This window comes from Manis javanica, chromosome 3, assembly GCF_040802235.1.
Source record: "Manis javanica isolate MJ-LG chromosome 3, MJ_LKY, whole genome shotgun sequence".
Classification (NCBI taxonomy): domain Eukaryota; kingdom Metazoa; phylum Chordata; class Mammalia; order Pholidota; family Manidae; genus Manis; species Manis javanica.
This window is the reverse complement of record NC_133158.1, coordinates 200373187-200392999: the sequence shown is the minus strand read 5'-3', so window position 1 is coordinate 200392999 and position 19813 is coordinate 200373187. Positions and strand designations below refer to the sequence as shown.

At 37.2% G+C, this 19813-nt stretch overlaps 1 protein-coding gene across 7 annotated transcripts in view; it reads right to left on the bottom strand.

Moving 5' to 3' along the window:
- The window catches only part of SLC10A7 (solute carrier family 10 member 7), a 237929-nt gene that overhangs the window by 217557 nt on the left and 559 nt on the right, over positions 1–19813 (bottom strand). For all 7 annotated transcript variants that reach the window (XR_012129626.1, XM_073232598.1, XM_073232603.1 and 4 more), the window contains exons 2-4: positions 13669–13751; positions 7776–7912; positions 2897–2972 (exon numbers count right to left, since the gene is read on the bottom strand). Coding sequence is in view for 6 of the 7 variants with exons in the window: in XM_073232598.1 (XP_073088699.1) it covers positions 2897–2972; positions 7776–7912; positions 13669–13751 (296 nt within the window). In the remaining variant the exon portion in view is untranslated. The remainder of the gene's footprint in view (positions 1–2896; positions 2973–7775; positions 7913–13668; positions 13752–19813) is intronic.

Genomic DNA, 19813 nt, shown 5'->3' with positions numbered 1-19813 from the left:
GCTTCCACACCCATAGGCAATACACTATTACTGACTGAGTCACTATACACAGAGCTTTGCCCAGTGCTCTGGGTGAATGCAGAGAGGGAGGAGGATTATGAACCTGCAGACTGTTGGATGCAGACATGATTCTAGTGCCTGACCTATCACCGGCAGAACAAGCCAGGAAATAAACTCTTTTACCCCAAGTACATTCCATTGTCATTGCCTGGTTTCACTGAGTCCATAGTGAACTCTCCTGGTGCTGAAACCCACTGGCAATACACTGTCTATGCTCTTTTCCTAAGTAATCTCATCCAATCTTTACTTTAAATACCATTTATTTACTGATGATGCCCTAATTCATATCTCCAGTTAGACCACTCTTGGAATGCTCACCTTTGGTATCTCTAATTGCTTAGTGGCATTTCCATCTGGATATGTCCTAGGCTTCTTAACACACCAAAAAAAACACAAAAAACTCTTGATATTTACCCATAGTACACTGACATTACAAGTTTTCATCACTATCTAGTTCTCTTCTCCTTCAGGGCATGTGAATGAAAAAAACAAAGGGTAAGGCCACATGACTTGTGAGCAGAAGTTTACCTCTAGCCTGGACAGTGAAAAGCGAGTCTGTAATTCTACAACCTCTCTTTCCCTATTGAAAATTCTCACAGTATGAAAGTGCTGGTTCCTCCAAATGGTAAACTTGAAGACATGATGCTTCCATCAACCATGTGTCAGTAGTGATGGCACAGACCTTCCCACTGACCCACATGGAATATATGCCCTGGGCAAGAAATGGACCTGTAAGTTTAGCCACTGAGATTTTGTAGCTCTTAGTTATCACAGCATGGCCTCACCAGACTAATATCCCTTGAACCTTCTTTCACAGTACTCTTCCCCATATAAGCAACCCCATCCTTTCAGCTGCTCAGTCAAAAACCTTGGAGTCAGTCTTGACCCTTCTCTTTCTCTCATATTCAACTCAGCAGCATATCCTGTGCCTTCAAAACATATCCAGAATCTAACCACCTTTACTGACTCCTCTACCATCCTGCTCTTTAAAAGACACTGTAAAAAAATGCAAATAGGACACAGACTGAGAGAAAATATTTACAAAGCACATATCTGATGAAGGACTCTTGTTCAGAATACATAAAACTCTCGAAGCTCATTAATAAGTAAACAAACCACCCAATTTTTTTAAAAAGCATGAGATTTTATAAATATTTCACCAGGAGACATGGATAGCAAATAAGCATATGAAAGATAATAAAGCTCAGTATTATTAGTCACTGGAAGACATAAATTAAACTAAAACCATAGGGAGATATTACTACACATATGTAAGAATGGCTAAAATTACAAAGACTAACAATACCAAGTGTTGCACAAATATGGAGCACTAGAACTCTCTTACACTGCTGGTTGAATTGTAAAAGGTACAACCACTTTGGAAAAAAGTTTGGCAATTTCACAACAAGTTAAACACATACCTACAGTAAAAGAAGAGTTTGTATTTTTACAGGACTGGTCTACTGCAAAAGTTATTTATAGATGATTTATAACTATTGGTGATTCTTTCCTTGGGTGAAAGGTGCTAAAATAGACATCTCCAGATGATACAGACATTTTACTCCTATACCCAAGAGAAATGAAAGTATATGATATACATACAAGCATTCTTAGCCCCAAACTAGAAACTGCCCAAATGTCCATCAACAAGTGAATGGATAAGTTGTGGTATGTCCATATAAAATACTACTACTCAGCAATTAAAAGGAATGAATTATTGACACCTATAGCACAGATGAGTCTCAAAATAATTATGCTGAGTAAAAGAACTCAGAAAAGAAAAACAAAAAAGTACACACTTTATGATTCAAGTATATAAAATTCTAGAAAATGCAACAGATCAGTGGTTGCCTCAGGAAGAAATGCTAAGAACAGCAGGAAGGTGGGATTATAAAGCAGCACAAGGAGACTTCTAAGGGAGACAGATATGCTCACTATCTTAATTGTGATGATGGTTTCACAGATGTATACATATGTCAAAACATCAAATTGTTTAATTTGTGCAGTTTATTGTATGTCAATAATAATTCAATAAACCCATTTTTAAAAAGAATATAGCAGATACTCAATAAATATTTTTTAGAATGAATAAAGTGGATGGAAATGAAAATAGTTGTTAAGAAAGCAAAATCCTAAGAATGAATTGAAGTGGGAATGCTTTTACCTCCCCTCATTGAACAGCATTATTTTTTGAATGAAAGAATGTAAGCAGAAAAGAAGCGATAAGCTATTACAAAGCAAAGCTCCTCAGTAGGAAGTTCGAGTGCCTCTAACCCAAAGGAACTACCTGTCGGTAGCTCCTGAAATGGACAGTTGCTAATACAATATATTCTTGTACCACAAGCCCCTAGCAGTTGAATAATTTATTTTAACACATCTTAGAAACTGACCTCATTTCTCCTTTTTATATAATCTTCACTTGCCATCAAACTTATACTGATCCCTTTTCCATGAATTTAGTTCATTACAAATTTTTTAAGACCTGAGGAATGGCCATACAGGTGTCCTCAGCTTGTTAGTCTTGGATGAAGATTCCCTTTTCTTGGATTCCTTGTCCTGTCTCCCAATTTTCCAACGAGGTAGAAAAAACACCCTCTCTATTTCATTCACCTCCCTTGTCTTGCTCACCTCTTTAAAGCCCTAAATTCCACTCACCATCATGAATTTGAGCATCATCCTAATTTATGAGTACAACCACCTCTTTCAAAGCTGCTATGGTTTTATGTTTTATGGAACAAGGCCCCTTCTTCACAAAATTAAATTAAAGAATAAAATAAATATAAAATAAAACCATAGCATCCACTTATATTTACATAAAGTTAGCTCAAAGACTCACCTCATTTCCACCAACCGCCTTGGTTAAAATCACAGCAGAAGACACAGGAGGAGGCATGCAACCTACTGTCTGCAACCTGACAAATAAAAGAAAATGTGATTGTAAATAGGTATTTTTCAATTTTAAATAGTTTTCACCGCACTCATTCTAAGATAGCAGAGCTGAGTAAATGAAAATAGGAAAATGTTTATTGATGCACATGTGCTGTTGAGTTTGGATAATTCTACATAAGACAACCTGGCTTAGAAGATGTTGGAAATGTACGGGGAAGCTCTCATTCCATTCTACAGGTCTGGGCGATTTTATTTTTTTAAGTTATTTAAGCTCTTATTATACAATTCAAAAAACACAGTCAAGTTATAGTGATGTGGCCATTGAAAGATAACCACAATGGTTAATTATCTTGTAAGACTATATAATCTTGGGTTATTTTCAAGTATCTTTTCCTTGCATTTTTTATTGGAAGCTTTTGGCAAAATATAGAACTTGAAAACCACTTCCAAAGTTTGAACATATTTAACAAAACATAAGCTTACATTTTCTGATTCCTCTCCATAAAACAGCAATTCTCAAACTTTCACCTCATAAAAGCATGTTCACGTTGTTGTAACATCCTTATAGAATAGACATGATATGATCATAAACATCTTGGATTCAGACTCTCTAGTAAATTCTGGTATCTATTCTAAATTTAGCTTTTATTAAATTTTGTACATACTCCCCAGATCATGACAAAAAGACTATTTTTTTAGTTTAGGATAGAAAATTTACTGCATGACAAGCAAATGAAACTAGAAGTTGTAAATCTAAATACTAAAGGTAAAAAACAGTACTTATCATTCATACACATTCTGGAGGTAGTGAGTAGCCAGGCCAACTAAAGAAGAAAGTTCATACAGGGAATACAGGACACAGAGTACCTGACTTAAATATACTTTAAGGTATGATTACAGATGATTTCTATTCAATTTTGTAAGAATGTATTGTCTAAACTTTATGCAATGAATTTATATTACCTCTGAAATAAGAAAAAAAGGAAAACTTTTAATTCATTTTGACCGGACACATAAGAAAACTGATTTTTATAGAATTTACAACTCAATTCAATTCAAAATGGTTTTCAGGTCTATTTTCCTAAGTGAAGCTGAAGTAATTTGTCCTATTATGTATCCCCAACCTCTGGGCCTTCCTCATGACAACCATTATCAACTAGTAATTACTGAGCATTTACATTCACGGTAGATGCTGTTCTAGACACTCTACTCATTTTTCTCCTAAGAATTTAAGGTATATACTATTATTATTAACATTTAACTGAAAACGGAAGAAAGAAGTTAAGCATCTTGCCCAAACTCACAAAGCTGCCTACCAAAGATCAAAATTGTATTCTGGAATCCAGGGACAGAGACTTAGCCAAGCCTGCTTGCCCAGCCCCTGTGCCTTCTGCCTTCCTACCACCAATGCCAGGGTCAGGGCCTCTCAGGTATTTTCCATCTTCCCCTCTCATCTGGCCCTTTCCCTTCTATGTACAAAGAAGCAGAGTTGTCTCTATCTTAAAAAAAAAAAGAAAAAGTCCCTAAACTATATATTGAATACATCTGCTCTCTATAGGTAGGCTACTACACAAAAGTATATTTTTTTAAAAAAAACATTGACATTATTCCTGCCACCAAGAATATTCAATAACAAATATAGATCACTGACGGCAAAATTAGTACTGATGCCTCCTCAAGACGGACTCCCGTGTTTTTCACTGTGGCTCACCGCTGACCTTTAAAGAGTGTCCCACCCCCACGACCCACAGCTCGTTCTCTTCACTACCGTGCAATCTGAGGAGCAGAATGACCCCTCTGCTAGTGAAAGTATAACCTTCAAAGTAACCAGGGATCTCCTAACCACCAAGTCCAACATCCTTTTCCCCATATTCATTCTCTAACCCACCTTCTCACTTCTCAAGGCGCTCTATTCTTTAGTTATCATGGTGCTTCTCCTAACTTTAAACCAGCCCATTCTGTTTTTGTTGTTATTGTTTTATTTTGGGGGCAGTGTTTTTGGCTGACTCCCCTGCCTTCTTTTCAATCTAATTTCCAAATCTTAATCTATAGGAATACTTACATATTTACATTTCTAGCCCTAACCACCATACCCAAATTTGTAGCTGCCTATGAATGCCACCTCAAACTAAATATGTCTAATGTTGAATTTCTGTATTTTCTAAAAAATCAGTTTCACCTCTGAATCTACCTGAATCTACAGTCAATGGGACTGTTTCTTTCCTAATGATCCAGTTTGAAACTTTGGAGTTAAATGCAGCTCCACTTACTCCTTCCTCCTAAGTCAACTGATCCCCACAACCAACTTTCCATTCTTTTCCATGACTGCTGCCATCACCCGCCTCAGATGCTTTTCATCTAAGTCTGGGTATTTATAAACACCCTACTGAACGGTCTCTCTACCTCCACAGTTTCTCTTTAACAAAGCAAGGGCGGATGTGCTCAAAATATATTACTTCAACAACTTAAACATGATCCTAAGGTAGGAATCTCCAACTCCCTCAAGTTAACATACTAAATGTGTACTCTCAACCTGGGGAGAGGAAGAGAGAAAAAAGTGAGCTGCAAAGAGCTTTCTCACACTTAGGCTAAGTGTGTAATCCTTTAAGCCTAATATCCTGAGGTGAGAACTGTATTTTAGCTTATTAAGATGGCCAGCCCTACTCTACTAATAATATGCCCAGTATGATGCTATCAGATTAATCTTCCTTAGTGACCCATTTTTTAGCATGTTTTTCTCTTCTTTAGCACATTTAAGAACTCTCCATCATCTATGGATTCAAACCCAAACTCCTCAGCCCACCAGCTCAGGCATTCTGCATCTTGGCCTTTGTGGAACTTTCTACCTTTGTCTCCCACTACTGGCATGTTTTCTACCTCTCTACTTATGCATACATTACACTTGCTGAACTTCTTACCCTTTAACTCCTTACGCCACTTTTTGGACTGCCCCATTTGGTTGGTTACTGCTTTATATATTCTACGCCCTATACATCCTACTGCACTGAAGTTCCCCGAATACAAGAACGATGAGTTATTGTCTTCCTTGGGTGCCAACCACATGGCAAATACTCAGTAACTACTGGCTCTTCATATACATCATATACTGTTGCTCTAAAATGATTTCATCATATTTATATGTCATATCACACATTTTGGTGAAACTTTGTGTTCATTCTCCTAAAAATAATCTGGCCAAAACAGGGATGTTGATTTCCCCTCTTCTCCTAATCTGTTTCTCCCCAGCTAAGTAAATGATGCCACCAATTACCTAGCGGCTTGTACTCAAAAATCCAGAAGTCATCCTTGATTCCTCCCTGTCCTTCTCCTACATCCTATCCATACGTCCTATCTGCCCATAGGTTCTGAGAGCTCTAGTTTTAAAATATATCCTGCATACACCCATTTCTCTCTATTGAACCCACACTAGTCTCCAAGCTGGTCTAGCTTTCTCTCAGCCCCTCTACCACCCACTCTTCACATAGTAAACAGAAGAATCATCTGGAAATATAAATCATATCACTCCATCATTTAAATCCCTCCAGTAGGTTCCTGTAGCACTCAGAATAAAATATGAATGCTTTACCACAGAACTGCAAGGCTCTGTTGGACCTGGCTGCTGCCTACCTTTCCAACTCCACATCATATTGTTCTTCCTCTATACCACCAGGCTGCGGCCATCACAGTCATTTTCCTGACCTTAGCACACCCCAGGCTTGTGCCTTCCTTAGAGTCTTTGTACATTCTGCTCCCAGAACCCCGCAATATAAATTAATCATCACCCTCCCCACCCAACCACTTTGAACCACATCATACTGTTTTACTTCACATCACTTATCTCCATCTTGATCATCTATTTATTTGTTTACTGACAATCATACCCCAAGTCTTCTCAACATACAAAACTAACTGGCACTTTGCCAATTTTGTTCACTGCTGTTTCTCCAACACCAGGAATACTCTTGGTACATAGTAGGAGCTAAACAAATGACTTGAAAAAAAGAATAAGTGATCTGAATTGGTATCCTCAACATTGTTATTAAACAGACAGTAAAGACATGATTATCCTCATTATATAGGCAGGGATATTGAGGTTCAAAACTACTGAATGACTTGCCTCAGAGTCACACAGCAGGTCAGGGACAGGGCCAGAAAGCAATTTTCAAGCTTTAACATCAGTGTTTTAGCTATTACACCATGCTGCTAAAAGGTGGTTAGTTTTAAACTACGTGAAATAATTTTTTTAAATCGTTCAATTCTTTTAAAAAACATGGCAACATTTTTAATGGAACAAAACTCTAATAAAAAAAGTTGTTAATTCCATTACCATATCAAACAAAACAGAACAAGTAAAAAGGCAAATCTCTGTCCCTTATATATATATATATTTTAACTTCCTATACATTTTAAAAATACATATTATACTCATCCACTCTGTGTATACACTTGGTAAGATACAGAATGTAAAAGTTAAAGCACCCCATTGACACCCCACATTCGGCACACATATGCATACATATCTTGCAGCCTCTAGCTTCCTTCCATTTTTCTCCCAACACAACACTTTAAAATTCTCAAAAGAGCATCCATCCTAGGACCTTAAGATTAAGCATGATGATATATTTTAAGATTCTGTTAAAAATCATTTGGTGAACCTCCTTCAATGAAACATTATCATTTTAAAGGGTAATAATAATATTAAAAGTGGTTTTTTTTCCTTATAAGATACCACACATAAGCCCTTTCATATACAGTTGCTTCAGAAACAATAATGTCACTAGAGAATGCCCCATCAACAGTGGACCCTTCAAAATATTTAAACATACCCTTTCAAAAGCCATTCATTGATGGGTGTGATTGATAAAAGCTGAAGAAAAAGCCATATTGTTGCCGGGAAGAATGCAAGTGTAAAGATCTGAATGAAAAGATGCAGTTTTATATGCACCAGAGCACTGGTCAGCTCCTGCAAAAATAAAGGACACAAAACAGCAGAGGTAAGAAAACTGTTTCTGAAGAGAGACTGCTACTCAAATAACATCTTAAGAGTTTGTTTTTAATTTGGATTTATTTTATAGCTAAAACTTTTATCTACGAGCAAGAGAGAGAGACTTAAAGAAAAAAAAGTTACTCCCGATGATGAAGAAGTGTTTTTATATAAAATGTCTGTAATATTCTGATTCCTTTCAAATGCACAAGCTACCCCAACAGCTCAGATTTGTAAGAAGCTGGACTGGGACTAAGCTGAGTACCTTTACCTTAGTACAGGTTTGGGGATTGTTGACACCATCAACACACATTTAACTATTTAAGAAAACAAATCATGCTTAAAAACTTTAGCAGGACCTATCACGTCTTGATTAAATGTGATGGATGATCTCTAGACAGGCCTCACTTTGGCAAGATGTTATTAAATCTACATACAAATCATAACTTTAAAAAATGTTTTCCCCAATGATATTCTACAATTCATAACAGCCTTTTCCCCAAAATCTGCTTACTAGATTTCTTTGCTAATAGTCACTGAAGAGAAGCTATACGCCATGCCCTGAGCTTGTCACTTCATACATGTTATCTCACAACAGCGCCAGTAGGTGAATGCTGTTGTCCCTGTTTTACTGAGGAGGAAAATGATGTTGGGAGCTACTATACTGTGAAGCTCGGAATCAAACTCATTTCTGACCTGCTACCAAACTCATGCCTGCTTCTTCCGTCGGGTCTCTCTGCTGCCCCAGGAGGGAAAAGTTTTACATTAAACATGACAAACCTGTCATATGTTATGAGTCTCACAGCTAAAAAAAGACCACCAGTTAAACTTTGGGGTTCATATATGTACAGACTAACAAGCATGTGCATTTGAATTTCTTTGAGCATTGTGGTTATTCAGTTGAAATAAAATAAATTCAGGAAATAGAAGGAAAAGTACAGTCCTTTAAAACATTCAAGGGGTCAGTTCTTAAAGAACATTTAAAATGCCTGAGATATGCTGGTTATAAACATAGTAATGTTCCCTCTAGTTCAAGGAAGACATTCAAGAGATCCTCAGCCTCAGAGACACTAGCCAAAGTTTACCAGGTTAATAAGCAGCAGGTTAATGCAGACTCAGTCACTGACCACCACTTTCAGGGGTCTGTCTCGTAGGCTCCCATTATGTATCTCCCTGTGTGAAGACACACAGCAGTGCCAGTTTGACCACAAGGCATCTATAATACATCTAGGGAACTTCTGGCAACCTGCATCTAATTTAGGGCAAATGGGAACCACTGGGAAGACCAGAAGTCAGGTCCATGGATCAGACCTCAGAGGACAGGAGCCATCCTTACACCATATCAGAATCTTCAAGTTCCACCCCAGAAGAAACCTGAGCACCAGCAGTTCCAAGAATTCTCAGTAGTCCTAAAACCAAATCTCATTCAAATATACTCAGAGGCATTTGATAAATACCAAATAAATGTTTCTTTTTTAACTGTAATAAAATGATTAGCCAGAATGCAGTAATAAGGCATCTGCATATACTTCTGATAGAAATACAAAAAAAAAATGACTTTTCTGAAAAATAATTTGGGAACATATATCAAAGACCATAATACAATTCACATTCTTGGGCCCCAAAATTTAATGTTTAGACACTTCTAAGGATATAAAAGTGGTTACAAGTATTTACATACAGAATTGATCATTATAACATCATCTGTTACCATAAAATCTGGAAACAATTTCAGTCCTAAAATAGGGGAATAATTAAATAACTTAAAGTATAATCACAGTGTTATAATCTATTAAGAACCACGTTAACACCAGGTTGACAAAGATGTGGGAATATAAGACCTCTTCCCCTCTGAAATAATAGGAGTGTAAATTGGCCAACCAATGGACAGCAATCTGGCAACTCATTCCTTCAATCAACAAACACTGAGAACAGGGCACCATTCTAGGTACTCAGAACATCTATCACACCTTCAAATGCACATACCATTTGACTTAGCAATTCCACTTCTAGGAATTAGTCCTTCATGTTATCTCCCAAATGTGGGAAATGATGTGTTTTTAGGTTATCCTTTGCAGCATTTTTAAATAGCAAAGCCTTGTAAATTACCTAGATGTTCATCAAGAGGGGGCTAGTAAAATATATCATGAAGCATTCATAAAATGGAATCATTTTCAGCATACAAAAAGAAATAGGGGGGTTCTTTGTGTGTTGATATGAAACAATCTCCAAGATATGTTTTTGAGTCATTTAAGGCAGGATGGCAAGCAGTATAAAATACCACAATTTAGGAGGGAAATACACATATATGTTTTGCATAGAATATCTCCAGAAAGGTACACAGAAATTATTAACATTGATTGTCTCCAGAAAAAAGAACTAAATGTCTGACAGAGGAGAGAAAGGAAGACTTCTCATCATATACGCTGTTGTGCCTTTTGATTTATGTTCATAAAAGTAAATAAAATGTAAATTACACATACGTAAATAAGGAAAAAGTAAATAAAAATATTAAATTACATGAAAAATTATTATTATACATGTCATGGAAAAATAAGCTTGCATGTGAATACATATGCAAGTATATATATAATTATATATACATTTTTTTAAACATTTTATTTTTTAAATATTCTATATACAAAACAGTTTTTAGAAAAAAAAGGGCTCAAAAACACAGAGATGTTAATACTAGTTATCTTTATTCTTTCTAATCTTTCTATAATGGGCAAATATCACTTTCATAATCAGATAAAGTTAGAAGAATAAAATGTAGTTTAAAAATACTAGCTCACCTAATAAATGATTAGAAACAATTGACATTGTATCAGAATAAGGAACAGTAAAGAACCCAGCCAAGTGAATCACAAAGGCCTACCATATTGGGCCCTGAGGGGCCTCTTTACAACATGGAAATAACAAGAATGAAGTGTTCCTAAGGAAGATTTTCAAGACTATCAAGAAAAAGCCCAGTGTTATATATTTGCCATATCTTCTTTGCACACTGAAGATAAATTAAAGTAACATTGGAAAAGAAAAAGCAACTAAATACTTAATTCCAAAATACTCCACATATATTAATGTAGAATTTAGGGTCACATACCCAAACAGATGCCATCATGAATAATTGAGAAGTTGATTCTGCATGACATTTTGTTTATTCACATGTGATACAGGTCAAATGCCATCAAAATAAATTTAAGGAGGTCCTCCACATACTGATTATACCAGAGTTATCACTGATAGCATCAAGAGCTGCTTAAAGTCAGGTGCTCTGAGGGGGACATAGAAATATTTTCATTACACACCAATTTCCCTTCTAACCCTTATCTGACCTTTATTTGATTCACTTTCTATGAGTCAGCCTCATAGCTCTGGGCTGGAAACAAGGAGCATGAGCCTATATGGTTTAAAATTTGCTGTATTTACTTCTAAGCTAATGGAATTTCAAAAAATGATCTGTTTAGGAAAATAAGGAAAAGCCTCTATATTCTGCCTTAACCAGAACCCTTTGTAGACCCTGAGCTCTTGCTCATTCTTTCTATTTTAGCACCAAACACAGTGCCTTTGCAGCCATAGGCACTTGGTAGTATTTGTTTATATGAGATTGGTCTTGCCACAGTCCGTTAAGTGGCAAATCCTCTGAAACTGTACATTTGAATTAACTAAATATAAAACATATTTCAAGTGTGACCTTATTTCACTTCAATACAAGATTTCAGAAACCATTTCAATTGGTATTTCAAAAACTAGAAAATCAGAAGCCATAAAACTGAAGACTTAGTATTAAGTCTTCTTAGCATGAAGTATTAACACTGAGTTATAATAAATTCAAGTCAGTAATAACTTACTGTCTCCTGTGGGCAAAAATGCACTATTCTAAGATCTAATAAGACACAAAAATAGTATTCCCAGCTGAAATTAATTTAAGATTATTAACTAGAAAACAAATAACAACAAGGCCGCTACCTCCTAACTTAAAACTGTTCAGTTGCCCAGGAAATTAGCAGAGCTTAGAGATGGCTTAACATTACACAATGATGCAATCTTGGGCATTTTAAGTTAATAGATCTTGAAAATGATTTAATGCTGTATTAGTTTGAAAAGGGCCTTGGATGGAGGAAATGGCTTTGATGGCTCCTTAGATACCATGATAAAGCACAGAATCAAGTCATTTCATCATTAGATCCAAATTAGCTGGATGACTCTAAAGGTTTCCTAGGTGCCTGCAGAAGAATTTTGGTCCTTAGAGAAATGCTGATAGCTGTGACATTCTTCTTCAACTCCTGCAGCCCACAAAGCTGGCTGCTTTACAGAAGAGCATTAAGCAAGAAGCTGAAGAGTGAGAGAATCAAGTCTCTCGCCAGATTTACCATGGTGTAATAGCTGTAGCCTTTAAGCAGCCACCAGGGGACATAGAGCAATGTCTCAAGTAGAGGACTTGGGTAAGTCAACTGCTCCACAAAGGGCATTAGCCAAGGCCAGCAGGAAGACCTCCAAGATCAGTCCAGCACCACAGGAGTGGCAAGTTTTCTGTGTCACTGGGCCCCCCACTGGTGAATCAATATTAGAACCCCGGTGTTGACTGAAAAAGCCTGTGCCCTCTAAGCACTAATCATAGTCCTTTCCTATCAATATAATTTACCAAAATTAGAATTTAACATGTCTAGGAAATCCCATCTCAGGTCAGTTATTTCCAGAAGAGCAGGCAATCAGTGAGAATATTTAGGATTCTTGAGACACAGCACAGGGAATCCCACTTGTATCACAAATGCTCCAAAGGAAAGATCTATACCAACCTGACAACTACAGAACAAACTAAGCAAAACCATATTTGCCCCATGTTGCTGTAGTAGGATGGTCAAAGAAGGAGAGGTGACTAAATTGGGTCTTCATTCAAATCATAATTAAAATAAAAGAAAATAAACTTAAATAAGTAAAGGCAAGACAGGATTCTGAAGGAGAATTTTAACTTTTAAGGCCAATCCCCATCCCCACAAAAATATCCCTACATACTAAGATTTCCCTATCTACAGAAGAGTAAGCACCTTACAATGCCAACTTTAAAAACTATATAATTTCTTCAAAAGCAAATAGGTATTTTCATCTCTTTTTTTTCTTCCATTAGAAGTCAAAGAGAATCATAAATTCTACTCATTCCTCTCTTGGAATGTAAAAATGTCTGGATTTCTTTAATTGAAAGAGAATGCATGTTCAATGACACCTGGATCAGTAAATAACATCTTAAAATATTTATTAATATTTACTAGATAGCCTAGCAAAGAATATACTTTTTCTAAAAAGTACAGATTAGTTCAAAGTTACAATATAACAAGCATCACTTGAGCAGCCTGAGGCCTGGACAAAAGACAATACACAAAAGTTTTGGAACAAAAGATGATCCACAACTCAACATTAGCAACTCAAATGTGCCACAGCCTGTAACCACCATAGTTACCACCGTAATCTCAGGAAGACTGGAGTAGATGCTTCAGTTCAGTTGCCGTAAATCATATGCATTAAAACCATACCCTCAGGGTCCATGCTGTTGGACTATACAGTTTCTATAATATGTAGGTATTAAAACAAAAGTCCTTTACAGATGTCCAAGGTTACAGTGAAGCCTTCAGATGATAGCTACACAAAGTTTTACCAAAGGATTCTAAAACTTCAAAATAGTAAGTACAAATTAAGTTTTTCTCCCTGCTTTTCACATGCCCCATAGGTGACAGTACCTCCGTTTTTAATGATAGTCCACTATTAAAGAATATTGTTGCAACAGCAATGTAGGAGACGGTTATTTCTGGCTTCAGTGGTCCTAAAGAGAGAGAAATGAGTTTCTGTTAGATAAGAATGTCCAGCAGATAACTTGGTATTAAAGAAGAATCCATTGGAGGAGGACAAATAGTACTTTTAATCTTAGTATTGCCCCTATTATATACTACCGTCCTGACAGAGTTAAGCATTTGCTGTGATGCAGCTAACTCCAGAGAGGGTATTCCAGAGGGCAAGGATCGTGGCTGTCTAGTTCAGCACAGTATTCACACACCAGAAGAATAAAATCAAACTCTGCTCTCACACAGGAGAGCAGACAGGCACCATCCTTCAAGATCAAGTCTGAATTGTATCTGCCACCATATCAGTGCTTAGATAGCAATCAAAATTGCCCAAGTCAAAAGAAGAAAAGCAATGGTAGGAGGTCTCTTCTCCTTAGCAAATATCATTTTATTCCTTCTAGGATCCAGAAATAAAAACTTGTATTCATGCACATATTCAGTTCTGCCCAAGAGTATTCATTCTACAAATACTTACTAGGCACTGACTGTGTGAATAAGATAACGCACAGAGTAAAAGAATACTTAACAATAAGTTGTTAAGATTGTGAGTATCCTGAAGGTGTTCCAGGGCCCTGAGCATCCTGTAGTGAACCACACAGGCCTGGTCCTTGCCTTCTGGAACATTCTGTCTGGAGTTAGGCTGACATCACCCCAGATGTGTTAACACTGTGAGGACACTAGGGGTAACCCCAATATTTATTTATTTTTATAGCACGGACCATGCACACAAGTGGCTTAAAGACCTAATGAGCTAAACAAAGAACAATATTCTTTTAAAAGATGTAGTTCTGAGAAAATGCCACTTTCTACCTGTACACCAGTGGTTCTCCAGCAGCAGCAATTTCGTGTCCCCCTGGATACTTGGCAACTTCTTGGAAAAAGTTTGGAAACTTTTCTGCCTGTTATAACTGGCATCTACTACACAGAAATCAGGGATTCTGCTAAACATCCTGGAAGGCACAGGATAGCCTTTCCAACAAGAAAGAATTAGCAGGTCAAAAATGTCCATAGTGCCAAGGTTCAGAATTCCTGGCATATACCAACATTTAAAAATCTGAGATCATCTCATATTTGACATTCTGTTCAGCCCTCTTGTGCTGAGTTGAATAGTGTCCCCCTGCCCCAAATTCATATCCACTCAGAACCTCCAAATGTGACCTTATTTGGAAATTGGGACTTTGCAGATGTAATCAAATTAAGATGAGATCTTATTGGATTAGGGTAGACCCTAAGCCAATGACTGGTATTCTATTAAGCAGAGGGAATTTGGACACAGTTGCACACAGAGAGAAGATGGCCATATGAAGACAGAGGCAAACACTGGAGATATAGTACCACAAGCCAAGGACCAAGGATAGCTGGCAACCACCCCAAGCTAGGACAAGAAAGGATTCTTCCCGACAGCCTCCTGCGGGAGTATGGCCCAGCCAACATCTTGACTTCAGAAAGCTAGCCTCTAGAATAATTTCTGAAAAATAGATTTCTGTGGTTTTAAGCCATCCAGTGCATGGTAATTTGTTGTGGCAGCCCTGGAAAACTAATAAATTCCCTTAAGAAAAATAACAGACCACAGGCACACCTCCTCCAGTCCCTGCAACCCACCACCGCACCTATAGATAATGCTGAATCACTAAGACCAAAGTCAGGAAAAATCACACCATTCAGTAAAAAATAGTAATTGAGCAACTACTATATTTTAGGCATTTGGGGTACATAAGTGAAGACAAGACACAAAGATCTCCTCAAAGATTGCAATAACGTCTTTCATATACCTAGCATTTACACAACTCTTTTGCTGGGATCCGAAAAAAGAGAACAAAGGGGAGAAGGCAAGTGTACAAGACATTATACTTTAGGGCAGTAAAAGCTGTTACAAAATGTAAAAAGAGGTACTTTTTTTTATACCCCTGAGTAAATCTGTCTCAGCAGCTCACACTTAGAAATAATTTTGCCTCAATAATTGAAGAAGGTGATTCATGTGCAGATTTTAAATCAAAGAATTGGCTTGTTTTGCAAGTAAACACCTTCCAGGAATTTTAAACACCTTGTTTGTTTGTTTTGTTTTCTTAACTCAGATCATTTTTACTCTCCTCCAATCTCCTGCTTGTTAGGAGACCTTATTCTTGTCAACTGTGCTCCTGCCCACAATGGTCTCCTAGAATTTCCATACAGGATGAGTTAGAGTTAGCAGTGTGGTCACAAATGAGAACTCGGGGACATGTCCAAAGGAGCATCTCTGTAACAGGCACATGGTATTTCCTGAGAGTGCATGTTTCTTTGGGGCAGCTAAAGCATCTACCTAGCTGGCCAACAAATATTTATTTTAAGACACTAACTCTTCCCACACTCCATACATACATACATCAGTTCACATGATAACTATTAACTAATTGGGATACTTCATAAAATGATTCCTAAGTTTTAATATTGGAAATCCTAGAGACAGGGTATTCTGTCTTTTGTGTTAGGTACATATCCAAATAACTCTAATCTGTGAAAGGACATGATGAGGATTTTCCAGGGCTATCTATAATACACCTTTTAAAAAGGGAAGGAGGAATTCTGAGTTGGGGAAACCAAAGGCCCCTCTGAGAAATGATCAACTAAGATGTTAATACATCGCCCACATTGGGAATGCGGAACTAGAAGTCACACAGGGCTGAAATAAAAACTTGGTAAATATTTGCATGGAGGTAAGAGTTGAAACTAGGATATAAAAATGATACTTGGCTCCTCTCCAAAGTAATGATTACATCCTCCATGTCACCAGAATTACCAGATTCAGATCTTAAAATGGTTATAAAGCTCAAAGTAGAAATAGAAGATTTAACTTTCCTTTAAACAAAAGCAAAAAATGCTTACCAGTGAAATGGAATGGGCTAGCAAAATCAAAAGAAAAACTGGCCATAAAATCTACAGTAATTTTTGGGCTGCATATACAATGCTTTTTAATTGGGGGAATGGGGAAGGGAGAGGAGGGGAGACATAAATGATCTGGAATGCTTAAGAATGCAAGGAACTACTACCATTTCATAAAATACTCATCACTAAGTAAATTCCACTTCTAAACCTAATCTAAGATATTCATGCTGATACACTTAGACTTATAGCATGTGTCTGGTTATGTTTTCTTAGTGGAAAAACAAAGCAGTTTCCTTTTTAGGACTTAGGTCTTATTAATGGCAATAATTTAAGTTCAAATATGGGTAGAAATGAGAAATTTGCTCTGTGCTTCCAAAGAAGTAAACCTTTGTCTTTCCGAGAATGAATAACACAGTGTTGAACCCAGGTAAACTCGAAGGTGTGCACAGCTCAGGGCTTCCCCAGGTGGCAACAGAACAAATGACTGACACCTCAGAATCTACTCATTTATATCTACTGTGGGCTCTTTCTTTTTAACCTTCTCCTATATACTTAAAAATGAAACGTAACTGAGTAAAAAGAACAGGGAAACAAGAATAAAATTTTCTATGCTAGTACATGTTATACTATTTCCCGTTTGGAATGTCATTTAACTTTTCTAATTTGAGGGTTCCCACATCTATAAATTTCCTGCCACACATAACTTACCAATTGACTATAAAGATTGTTTTTAAAAGGAGGTCGAATCATAGGTGTGATACTTTAAGGTAGTAGTCTTACACTTAAACATAAGAGTGTAGTCTTTAAGGCACCAATCCATGTAAAAGTGTAGTAAGCATCTGAATAAGCTGAAGGCTGACCAAGTTGAAAACTGTCTAGAAAACTGTTCTTTTGAACATTGTTCAGTCAGTGTGAATACATCATCACATTCCCTGTGCACAGAGGCAATAAGCGAAACTTTGACTAAAAGTTTTAGGTGCTTCACACCTTTCTAAAGAGCTAGATAAAACAAAAACATTTTCAGCAACCATTTCTCTCCTTGTTCCTAGATTTTTGTTTCAACTAGTGTTATTTAAGTAGTATTTGGAGATTTGTTTGTACTTAAGCTGCTTTACAGGTGGGAAGGTCAATTAAAGCTCAACAGAGGTATCAAGAACTTGCCTGATGCCCTATATAGGAAATCCCAAACAATTATTTAACCTTTGTTTTTAGAAAAAATAACTTCTACTCGTGGACAGCTATCAAAGAACTCAAACTAGTACATTGTTGTCTAAAATTAGCTGATTCTGCTCTGCTCCTTCCAGCTAAAAACCAGGGTATGAAAACATGCATATTACTTAGAATCCTTTTTTGTAATATTTATTCAATTTTCATGATTTTTTGCCAAAAAAAAAATTTGTATGGATTTTGAAACTGGTATGAAATAAGGGAGAGTCCTGGTCTCCAGTGCTTCCTCTTTCCTAGGCAGGCTAACCTAACCTAAAGGGAGTCACCTGGCCTCAGGTCTCAGTATAGTGGATCTTCAACCATAAAAGCAGCATTTTGACTTAAAATACTATAATGGTTCTTTTCAGCTCTTAACATTCTACTCTTTTATCATTTAAAAAATGTATTATACTAGATTAAAGGCATAAGGACTAGTGAAAATTGGAAACAATATTTCTAAGACATAATATACCACAACTTCAAGAAGCAGAATCCAAGGGAACAAATTAAGAGTATATAATCTATCTCACACCTGCCACCACTGCAGGAGAAGCTGTAGAGAAATGATTCAGCATTCAACAACCCCTCTTGCCACAGAGCATCCTGGGAATATAAGATAAAAGGTATTTTACCAAACCTAGCCCCTGCAGATTAACTTACAATTTCACCTTCACACTGAGCAAGTAAGAAATCTAACACCAGGAGCTATAAAGTGTGCTAGTGAAGCTAGTTAAATGTGTGTTCCAGATCACCACAAAGGCACTCTCTAACTTGATTTCTGACTGGACAGCTAGCTCCAAGAATAGCAGGTACTCACTTGACAGAACCTGAAATACCAGCATTCACAAGTTTTCCAAAAGCTCACAGAGAAGCTCTGTCAAAGAAGAAACTGGTGTCTTCAGAAGAAGAAACCATAAGAAATAACAGCGTTATTCTTAAAGTCACATATTCTACACGTCGTATTAAATTGAATATGGAAAAAAAGAACATTAAAAAAGTTTTAATCCTGGCAATCTTTGTTCAAATAATACCTTTAAAAATATTCCCTAAAGCTACTTCTGAATGGAGGAATTGAAGGTAGAAGGTAAAGGAACCACTGTTCTTCTGAGAGATCATTTCATTCACTTCCACCGTGTTTTATCAAAAAGGTACAAATAACTTCAAATATCCCCCTGAGTACTTCCTAACATAGAAAGATTGTGTGTGCTCACTTCTGTCCTTATTTGTCCCTGTTGTATCACTGATGTATTAAACTTGTCAATAGCTTGGAAACTGACAAAAAAGGTTAAAAAAAACAGTGAACTGTAGAAATGCAATTAATATTTATGAAAAGTGGGATATGATTGTCTAAGGGTGGAAAGAGGGGAGACATAAAAACTCATGACATTTCCAGTCATTTTCAGGAAAGCACCTCCACATCACAGGGCTCTCGGTATTCCAAGGTTTGAGCATGATTTTAGCCCGCCTCCACTTCCTAGCCAAAATACACATTACGCATCGTCTAACACTGCCCGTATCTATTAGCCTGCTAGTGTAGCAGCTGAGTCCCGGCAGCACACGGAAGTAGTGCCCTGTAATGAAAAAGTGCAACGTGTCAGTCGGCTTGGGAATTTCTGGTTTGGGAGTTTCTGAAGCAACAGCAACTGCAGCAAATAATCCCTCTCCAACATGTGGGCCACAAAGTCTGAGCTGGAGAAGGAACGGGTGTCCCTTTTTCCTTTTCTTCCCCCACCTTCTAATGGGAGGGTGGGGCGGCAACAGGCAAGGTAATGGTGTCCACACAGATAAGGAACTCCTGGCAACCTAGCGTCCCTTGGGATAGGATGCTACTTTGGAGGCAAGAAGAGTGAGTTTCGTTCTCAGTAACCTCACTCCTGAACACTAAGGATACTTAATGATTGTTCGCGCAAGGTAACCTGCGTTCAGATGCCTTTGTCCCATTCCTAATTACAAATCTTCTCAGGGGCTGGCAAAT